This window comes from Nestor notabilis, unplaced genomic scaffold (genome assembly GCF_000696875.1).
Source record: "Nestor notabilis isolate BGI_N333 unplaced genomic scaffold, ASM69687v1 scaffold4120, whole genome shotgun sequence".
In the NCBI taxonomy this organism is placed as follows: domain Eukaryota; kingdom Metazoa; phylum Chordata; class Aves; order Psittaciformes; family Psittacidae; genus Nestor; species Nestor notabilis.
In genome coordinates, this window is record NW_009912302.1 from 67,839 (window position 1) to 78,288 (window position 10,450).

At 42.3% G+C, this 10,450-nt stretch overlaps 1 protein-coding gene across 1 annotated transcript; it reads left to right on the forward strand.

The window, feature by feature from the left end:
* Positions 1-1,206: 1,206 nt before the first annotated feature.
* KLHL34 (kelch-like family member 34) lies at positions 1,207-2,996 on the forward strand. Its single transcript, XM_010018775.1, has one exon. The coding sequence runs from the start codon at positions 1,207-1,209 to the stop codon at positions 2,992-2,994; it is 1,788 nt and encodes a 595-aa protein (XP_010017077.1). The 3' UTR covers positions 2,995-2,996.
* Positions 2,997-10,450: the final 7,454 nt, after the last annotated feature.

The following is a 10,450-nucleotide window of genomic DNA, read 5'->3' on the forward strand; positions in this document are numbered from 1 at the left end:
AAATGTGTAGCCTGCCCAAAGCTACTATTCCTGGTAGAAATTAGACCTTGAAGGGCCTGGGTGAAAATCAGGGATAATCCCTGTACACATGTTTCTAATGAGCCATACTGAAAACGAGAAAGCTGAGTGAGTCAGCTATGGCCTATCCCCAGGGGCTCCAGGTTTATTCCCACCTGGTAACCGAGAGCACAATTATGCAAAGCCTCCTCTATAAACAGTCTGGTTTATTATGGCTGAACTGGGGGAGTCTATTTTTGTCACTGCTTTGTGTGAATGTGTTACGCTTGTGATTTCCAGCCAGGTCATTCCAAGTCAGCTGCTCTAGCTGTGGCTGCTGTGGAAGCTCCTCTGTCTGCCAGGTCCCTGGCCCCTCTGCTCGGCTGCCTGGGGTTGGCTTCCGGGCAAAGGGGATGAGGGCATGTGCCTGTGGCTATTTTGGTAGCTGTGAGTTATGGCGGTGTCATGTGAAGCAAAGAGCCCAGAAATGCATGTCAAATTGAACCGGTGACTAATCATGATATTTTGGTTGTCTTAGTGCCTGCCAGACAAAGATTTATGGGTTCAGAAAATCTTCACGTAATAATCCCTGGGTGCTGATTTGATCTTCAGCTCAGGCTTCCTAAGAGAGTGTGAAAAGAGGACGATAAGGGCACTGCTGTCCCAGGGGTGGAGAGGTCTAAACTCATTTGAGTTTGAAATATAAACAAGAGACAAGAAAAGCCAGCGCTCCCTTCTCACCCGTGTCTGCTCAGAGCCATGCACTGGCAGCCAGAGAGGATCTATTCAATGTGCCTGCAGAGGAAGAAGGGTGGAGGGCGACGGCTGAGTAGACACAAGCTATCATTTGTTGGGATTGTCATCTAGCTCCCTCATCTGTCACCTGATGGCCAGCCAAGCAAGTGCTCCGCACAACCGTGGACCCTTCATGCTTGCACAAGTGACAGAGGCGAGAAAAGTAAGGATCCTACAGCTGTTATGACATTCAGCTGTTTTTTCTACAAAGGAATGCCTTGAATTCACTACAAATTACTAACTGTCCCCCTGTGCCAGGCAAGAGACTGATTTATTTTTTTTGGTTGGGCTCTTCTCTAACAGCTGGAGGTCTGCTGGGCATTCAAGCAATGGCTGGTGAGTAGGGCAGCTGTTTCAGTGTCTAATTGCATTTTAACTTTAATAACTTCAGGGGAAAGCACTGCATTGCCTACCATGAGCTACTTCCTGTCCTACTGCAAAGCACACTGCACCACCGTGCTTGCGCAGTACCAGACCCTGAGATCAGAGGGCTTTCTGTGTGATATTTTGCTGAAAGTGAAGGAAAATGAATTTCCTGCACACAAGTCCTTGTTGGCATGCTCCAGTGACTATTTCCGAGCCATGTTCAAAAGTTACACAAAAGAGTCCAAGGCCAGTGTAATTCACCTACAAGTTGTCTCACCCACCGGTCTCCAGCATGTTCTGGATTTCATTTACACTTCCTTGCTGCCCCTTTCATTTGAAAGCCTGGAGGATACCTTGGAAGCTGCAAGCTACTTGCAAGTGACTGATGCTATCGGCTTGTGTAATCAATACCTAGTTAACAACCTTTCCTTGGAAAACTGTTGCTTTTCTGCCAATGTGGCCAGGAAGTTCTACTTGCCGGATGCCTTAAAAGCAACAGAAAAATACATTGTCAATAATCTTTGGAAGCTGCTGGACTTGGATTTGTCAGGACTGCTCGAGCTGAACTTCATGTCTTTGCTAGCAGTGGTTCAATCACCAGATCTCCCCATAGTGAAAGAAACCTGCCTGTTGAATCTTGTGCTGCTGTGGCTGAAGCAGGATAAATCCAGGCTGGCTCACACAAGCAGCCTTTTAGAGCACATAAGATACGGTCTCATCTCATTGGAAGAGCTGAGAAAAACCTACAGACAGTCAGAAGTGCCTCTCTCAGCAAGTATTAAGTGCTTGATCATTAAAGCAATAAATTACCATACATCCGTTTACAAACAGCCTGTCCTGCAGGATAAGTCCACCACACTGAGGAACCAGAAAACTCGCATCATTCTGCTGGGGGGAGGAACAGCAAGCGAGGGGCTCATCACAGATGTGGTGGCCTTTGACGTTTACAATCACAAATGGCGAGCTCTCACGCAGGTGCAGGACAGGGTGCAGAACCACAGTGTGTGCGTGGTGGGGAACTTCCTCTATGTCTTGGGTGGGGAAATAGAAAATGGTGCTCCAGGTGACACTAAAACTGAAAAGAACCTATCAGTTACAAACAAGGTCCATCGTTATGACCCGAGATTTAACATGTGGACCCAAATCACAGGCATGCTTGAGAAGAGATGCCAGTTTTCTTGTTGTGTCCTAGGCAAGGATATCGTTGCTATTGGTGGAAGGGGTAGGGATGGGTCACTGCATTCATCTGTGGAAGTCTACAACATCAGCAGGGACAGATGGACGAAGGCCAGGGAATTGCCATGTAAGATGCATGGCCATGCCAGTGCCATTTGCAAGAGTACTATATACATCTCTGGCGGAAAGTACTCAGACCCAGCCAACACAAGCAAGGACGTATATTCTCTGAGCTCGCTTGAAGGGCAGTGGATGAAACAAGCCCCCATGAGCATCGCTCGGTTTGGGCATCAGATGGCAACAATCAGAGAAGCCATATTCACCTTTTTAGGGTTATATGAACCATTCTCTGAAATAGAAAGATACGACCCTGATCAAAACCAATGGACTCGGTTAAGACCACTGATCTATGATCGATTTTGCTATGGCCTGGCAGTGGTAGAAGAAACGGCTCTTCTTATCGGGGGAAAGAAATGGCAAAGCTCACAGGAAGTCCCCACGCAAGACGTGGTTGGCTACGACATTGACAATGATGGCTGGGAAGAGATCTGCAAAGCACCCTCGCCTTGGTGTGGGCTGCAGTGCGCGGTGCTGCAACTCTCTGAACTGGCTGACGAGCGGGAGAGCGACAGCCAGCAGAAGAGGCCACTGAACTGCTGAGCTCACAAGCTGAGGAATAACCATCCCAGGAGACAAGCCAGCAGGGTGGTCCTGGGGAAGAAGCAGCAACCTGCAATGGCACTGAATGTGTCAGACTCAAGGATTTCCTTTGATAAGCCAAACACCTGGTGGAAACATGCAAGGAAGTCTGGCTTCAGGATGAGAAACGGTGCTGGAATTACAGAGCTGGAAGCCGATCTCATTAAGGAAGGATGTAGCAAGTGGCACGTTTTGAAGCAATGTGCAAGAATCGTAATCCTTGACTTTTGAAGAATAATACCTAGATAGCAATTAACAGGTGTTGCAAGTCAGATTTTTCAAAAGTTAAAAAATATAATCCATCTTTTCTGTTTTTTTTAATCAGAGGTCATTTTCCCAGCTGGTAAGTGCCATTGAATTTTTATGCTATAGCTAAGCAAAATAAAAGCGAACTGTATAAAGACTAGAAAATTGATGCCTATGAGAACTAATAACATGTACTGCCAAGGAAAAGGTGTTATTCGATATGCTACATACTAGGCAGGAACATGTTAGCTAACCAGCATGAAAATACTGGACAGAAAGCATGGATTTTTTGATATGTAGACTCAAGTTATGGCCATAAGTTAAAACAGATTGTTTGACAGAAGCCATTTCTCCCTGAGTGGCTTTTGCTGTAGCATGCCCTTCAGATGCTTATTTTGTGTCACCTTAAAGACCAGTACAGCACATTTCTTTTGTACCCAAACTTTGTGCAAGTTTAGATGGCCAGAGCTGAACTGGCATACTTACTATCAGCCTTGTTATAGGAGTTGCTGTAACTAATCCCTTGAAACTTACCTCAGTGGCACACACTGCTTTATCATACCTGCTCATAAGGGTAAAATGGATGATAGCTGTTGAACTGGTATGTGCAAGAATCTTGCTGTCAAAAAAGGTTTACTTTTATCAAAGTATATGAAGGGGAGGGAGGTAAGTGAAGGTTGTCAGAAGTCTTTAATCAATGCCTGCCTACATATGAAACAGCAACAGCCTTACTTTTTGGCCATGCTGGCCAAGTTTGAAGACACAGATTATGGGGGTACTTTAACCCACGTGTATCTGTGAAATGCAGATAAAATGGCCAGATGCGGCAGAATCATTTTGGTATGGAGTAAATTGAATCCTGAGTCACAAGTGTTCATTTAAAAGCTAAATTTATTATACTTCATTTTACAGTGTTCCCTTTCTAGGCTGAGAGTTAATACAATAAAAATATATATAGAAGAACATTTAATAGTCTTAAAAGAAGGCAGCACAATGGAGAGGACACATGTTCTTTGTCACTAGACTAGCTTAAAAAACTGTAATGTTTAATTTTCACCTTTAAAGCAACCAAGCTGACTTTACTAATGTAAAGTGCAGGCAGAATAGCTGTTGCATAGCAACAGATCTAAGTCTTCTGGACTGCCTTGGTTTTGACAAGGAATCAACTACACAATGTGCATATACATCCATCAGATATAAAGAGGTTTTTTTATATGAATATATTTACTTTTGGTCCAGTAAAACAATAGCAAGAGAATCTAAATGCTTGGAACAATAGCACAACCCATTTCAAGTCAAGCATTTTTTAAGAGAAATTTACAAAAAACCTCACAAATTTAATATACAAGTCAGTACCCATGCAGTAAATAAATGTCCAGTTTATACAAACAATAGTCTCCTAATGGTACAAATATTACACTAGATCCAGAATTCTATACAAACGTTAATACATGATTTGTCATCCATATCGACTTGAATATAGGATTACTGAAAATGGGCTACAGAAAGGCCACTCTTCTGTACAATTGTGCAAAATCTGCAAAACATTTGCAATCAAATGCAATAAAATAAAAAGAAAGAGAGAAAGAGAGGGAGAAAAAGAAAGAGAGAAAGCAGAGAAAGAGAGAAAAAAGGGAGAGAGAGACAAAGGAATAAAAAGAAAGAAAGAAGGAGAGAGAAAGTAAATCTATCCATTCTCTCCTTCAACCCTTCACGGATATAACTGCCAGGAAATATAAGAGCTCATAAACTTTAAAGTACATTCACTGAGCTGTACAGGCAATAGTCTAAAGTTGGTTTAGAGTACAACTCGCTGTAAAGAGTGTAAAGGAGGGTTTTCCCTTTCACATCAGCATTATTAAATCATTGTGAGTCCTAACTTATGCAGCAAAATACTGAAAAGCAGCAGAAATATTTTGTCATGCTCTGATCACTTTTCAAAAACAAGCCCATAAAAAATAAATACGTGATTTAAGGTTTCCCTCCCATTTTCCTATTCCAGGCCTGTGCCTAGGTCTAAGGAGCTATTTCTACTCATATTCACTGGATTGTCTCCAGCACATCTTGCATCTCATGGAAGTTTAAAACATTTTAATTGGCTTGTGAACTCAGCAGAACCCAGAGGCATCCCTTCCCCTTCAAAAGCAAACCAGAGGCTTTTTTACTCCTCACTTATTTTTCAGGTTCTGTGCTCAGCTCTGCTCCCATCACATATTTTCCCCGCATACAATACAGCCAAATTTCACAGCTCAGAAAACACATAGGAGACTGCTTGAAAAATCCTATTCATTCCTTTTCTATTGTGGGGATTTTCAAAGCCTCTCAGATTTGGAGCATTTCATTGGGAACCTTTTCCACTGCTGCTTTTCTGGGCAAGAGAAACACAGCTATCAAGGATGTTCAAAGTCTACATTTTCTCCTTTGCAAAATCTACACATTACACTGATACCTTCAGTACAAAAGCAGCATAAATGACAGTACTATGACTAGTTTTTTAAAAAATCAACCAAATGTGGTTTAGAGAAAACTAACATGTAATTTGGTCTTCATTAGCATACAAACCAGCATCCCTTTGCACTGATAGTAAATCTTAGCAACAGGCTTTACAAAAGCACAAGGAAATAAGACCTAACATTTTGATACTTAAATTCCCATTAGTCATTTCTGTCTGCTGATTTTCTCCCTTTTGTGTGTTTGACAAAACTGAAACACAAGCGCCGCATTACATTTTTTCCCTGTTATTTAAGACAACTCCTAGAGTTTCTCATTAAATATAAAAATTGGTTTTCTCCCACCACCAAAATAGTACCTGCACTCCAAAAATGCAATGCAATACTGGAATTATATAATATAAAATATCATTGTAAAAGCGACCTTCGATAACAAAACCCTAGCTTGTGGAACCTCCTGCGTGAAGGCCACAGTCTTCCAAAAATGCTTTTAAATACTTTTCTTTAATAGCTAAATATTATTTTTGTTATTTCACGGAAGGTAAACACAAGCAGAGCATTGGTAGCATATAAAATATACAAATCCTCATTAAAGACATGGTATTGTTGACCATTGAAAGTTTACTTCACACAGCTGAGTAACATTAAAATATAATTTACTAGAGCTCTCACATATTGATATAAAAACTACTTTATGCACTTAAGTAAAGGGCTGGAGTGTAGCAAATGGGCAAAAAGAGAGACCTTTATACATGTGTTTCTATGTAAGAGTGAGTGTGTGCTAAGGAGGCTATAAGTGCATCAACCTCAGACGAGCCATTAACAGAGTCCCTCGGGGTGCTGCTTTGATAGATGTCCATGAAGAGATCAAGGTACATTTGTTTCCATTCTTGAAAGTCTCTAGATGTCAAAGATGGATTATCCAGAACTTTATCTATAATGGCTACTTCTCCTTCTCTGGCCTGTGAGAGAAAAAGAACAAGCAAAGAGGCATTGTGAGTGACAAGTCAGTCTCATGGGTGGAAGGAGAGAATGGAGGAAGCAAACTCAAGCCACAGAGCCCTAAAAGCAGGGGGACTATCTGACTGCGCTACGACTGCTTGCAAACAGAAGCCCTTCCTTCAGTGTGTCACACATCACCCTACATGGCTAGGGCTTCCCTTGCCTTGTCCAGCATCCTTGGAAACAGTTCCTATTCCCCTTCCTCACCCCTTGTTCAGCTCAATTAAAAACAAGCCTTACACTGTTTACTATTAGCTGCTTGTATTTCTCAGGATGGGTTTCACACAATGAAGTGCCATCTGTTTGAAATTCTCGATCAGCAAAAGAAGTACTGTGTAGGATGCAGACACATGGCCTCCTGACTGCCAGCCAGCCTTTTTTACTGGGCTTGTAATGAGGACAGCTGAGGGCTACATTGCAAAGGCTTGTGCAAGGACTCCCATGTTAATGACAAATCATCTTCATTAGAGATCCAGTGTATGCAATGGACTGGCTGGCTGCAATTTCCTCTTCCCACTGCAGTGGCAAAGAGAAGGCAGAAAAGGGTAAAATCTAATGTAGCTGCTGGTATCTCCTTAGCCATCATCGAAGCAGGAGATGTGACTGTATCACAATCACTGGCCAGTGATTAGTATATCAAGAGACAGGCAGCCAGTACGGATCAGATTAAGCCTCAGACATACTCATAGCCACTTGTGGTTGTTGCAAGCAGTGAAAGCCAGATGCAACAGACAAAAGCCTTGGAAACACAGCTAGCATACAGGTTTCCAGCACTACTCCTCTGCATAGGAATGGTATGGTCACCATAAATTTCCAGTCTATCCTCTCTGCACCACTCCTCACCTCTGCACTACCAGCCCGTACCTGTGGGTAGGAGAATGGTCACAGGAAAGAGAGCAGAGCGTCTTTTGTTAAGGACTTTGATGATGGGACAGAGAGCCTATGGACAACAAAGGTTAGAAGCAATTTGGAGGGCTGTCTCAGGCTACTATTAATTTGGAAAAACTCCAGGAGAGTTCAGAACACCAACTCCAACAGGCCAGTGCAATTGGCTGCATTCAGGAAGGAGAAATCAAATGCACCAATACAAAGAGAGAATAACTGATTAGGTAACAGCAGTAGCTATGGATACATACAACTACCAGTAGTATGGTCCAAACAAGAATGGTGACAGGTTTAGAAAATATGGATCATGGACACAGAATGCTAGGGTCCAAAAGAAAGAAGTCCCAAGCATGAGAACAGGCATCCTCTGGGTCAAGAGGTTGTGATGGTTTTGGAATTCCCTGGAGGAAAGCAATTCCATTTGTAGGAAGGCATTGGCATAATGTAGCCCAGGTATGAATAAATGCTAACAAGCATGGCAGCAAGCTGCTGATACTGAACCACAGTTTCAGTATGAGTAATCCCGCCATGTACAAAAGCACAGATGCAGTGTGAACCTCCTGCCACCCCCAACATGTCCGACAGTACTTTAATTTTCTTTCAGTTTCACATGCTTGTAGAAGTCATGCGGTGAGCCTCTGTACCTTGAGTTTTTCTGCCAACCCCCAATCCTGTAAAGACTCACTTACCCAGATGTAGCAGTGGCCTTCAATGAGATGATACAGTGCAGAAAGTTACGCTTGCATAAGATTTTTTCAGGATGGGAGCCCCACAGCATGAAAATAATGCTTAAATGCTTCTCTAGGTGATGGAGAACTAAATTAATTAATGTTGATAAAGTCCTCTCTGATGAAAGCTGTTACAAAATCCACTGTACAATTATCTAGTGTCTTAAAATGTGGTAATTTAATATAGTTAACAGGGTCCCTGGGGAAATGCAGCATATTGTTTGCTGAAATCTCTATCAGCACAGAATTGAAACTGCTGTAACAAACAAAAAAGCTGACAGGGAGGCTAAATGAGCTACGGTACATTCAGAATAACCATAAAAATCTTAAAATCTGTCATCACCACTATCTATTTATTTAATCAATCCTACTAATTAAATACAATGATCCTATCACCTTACACAGAAACCAAGCACAGTTTCCTCCTGGACAAGCTCAGCAATCAGAAAATAACCAAGTGTTGCAAAAGGTACTGCTCCCTTCTGAAAGGCTGCCTTTGCTTAACTTAGACGTAGGCAATTACAGAATGAATGCGTTCTGGTAAATGAAAATGTTCAGAGACAAAAAAGGGATTAAGGTTTCCTCCCATAATTTGGTTTCAAATTCTGTTAAACTAGCTAGAGGAGGAGCAGCTGCTGAGATCTTATCTGCACAGAAATAAAAACTGATCCCACTCACTTCGACTGCTCTCCCAAGGCACATTTTTCTCTTCTTAGCGACCAGCGCTTCCCCATGTCTCCCTTGTTCTGCACACTAGGTTCAGCCCGGACTCCAGCTGTGCACAATTAATCTCCAAATACAATGCAGTCTGATCCAACCCTGGGGCAGGATTTTTCCTCCCTCTTTTATCTCACCTTTAAAGTGCTTTTCAGAATTCTCAGCTGGTGCAGTTTTTCATTGACTACTGGATCGCTACATCTCTTTATAAAAGATTTCTTATACTCCAGCTTAGTGGAAATCCGGTGTTCTCCTAAAGGAGACAGGCTGGCCTGCTCCAAGGCTCTGTACAGATCTTGCAAGGAGTCTGCTGTTTTTTCCTTTATAGTTTCAACTGTAATGAGAAAAAGAAGAAAAAAAAAGGGAAAAAATAGACAAAGGAACAATGTATCATTAATGTTATTAAAGGAGATCTGTCAAGAAGCCTTTGCAAAATGTTTAACAGGTTTAACTAGACCATAAGGAGGATATTTCAATGTAAGTTCCAGAAAAAAGTGCTATGATTGTAACTGCTCTTTTCATTATTGCCTTCAAGAGAAAGGGAGAAAAGCGTTCAAGAATGTAAAGTCAACTCACACAGGAAGAAAAAGGGAAAAAAGAAATAGTGCAAAGTGTACTATTAGAGTAGCATACTGGCAGAAATCATAGCTCTAGTACTGTAGTTAAATATGCCGGTGACTTTGCTATTACCAGGACAGAAAAAGCGCAAGAAGGTGATCAGGGATTGGATCTTGGCCCGAAAGCACCGACATGGCATTCAAGGTTATGTTTATAATGGTGACCTTGGAATGATGGGCCATTTCCTTCCTAGAAAAGTCCACTTCTTTTTGCCTCTCATTTTTGATACTTAAGAATGTTGTTCAATAGTCAGTAACGCTGTCACTTGTTTTCTTACTCTACAATTACCTGAAGGTTCACTAGCAGACTACAGACTGGATATAAGAGCACATTCATGATAGCCTACCCAGCAGCGTGGCAAACCAAACCAGAGCTGTTTGCATTATAGGTTTGTTTATTTATTTGTTTACTACAGATTTTAAACTATTTGTTCTAACTAGCACCAGCAGCATTTTAAAGGAAAACTGAGAAAAGGCTCAGGATGAAATACTACTCTGATACGAGCATTCAAAATGCTTCATTTAGAAGGCATCAAAACATTTCAGCTTCTCACACACCTCAGAAGAAACCGATAACTGTACAAACTTGGGAATTGCCAGGAGCAGCTGCGTGGTGACCAGGAGCAGGCAGGGCAGCCCTGTGGGAGCAGCCAGCCAGCCAACGGGGCAGGCAGCTCTGTCCCTGCTGCCCCTCTCACACTGACAGCGCTGTACCCACCACAGCCGGCCACTGCTTGTGCACAGCCTCCCAGCTGTCTTCAGAGCCCTTGGG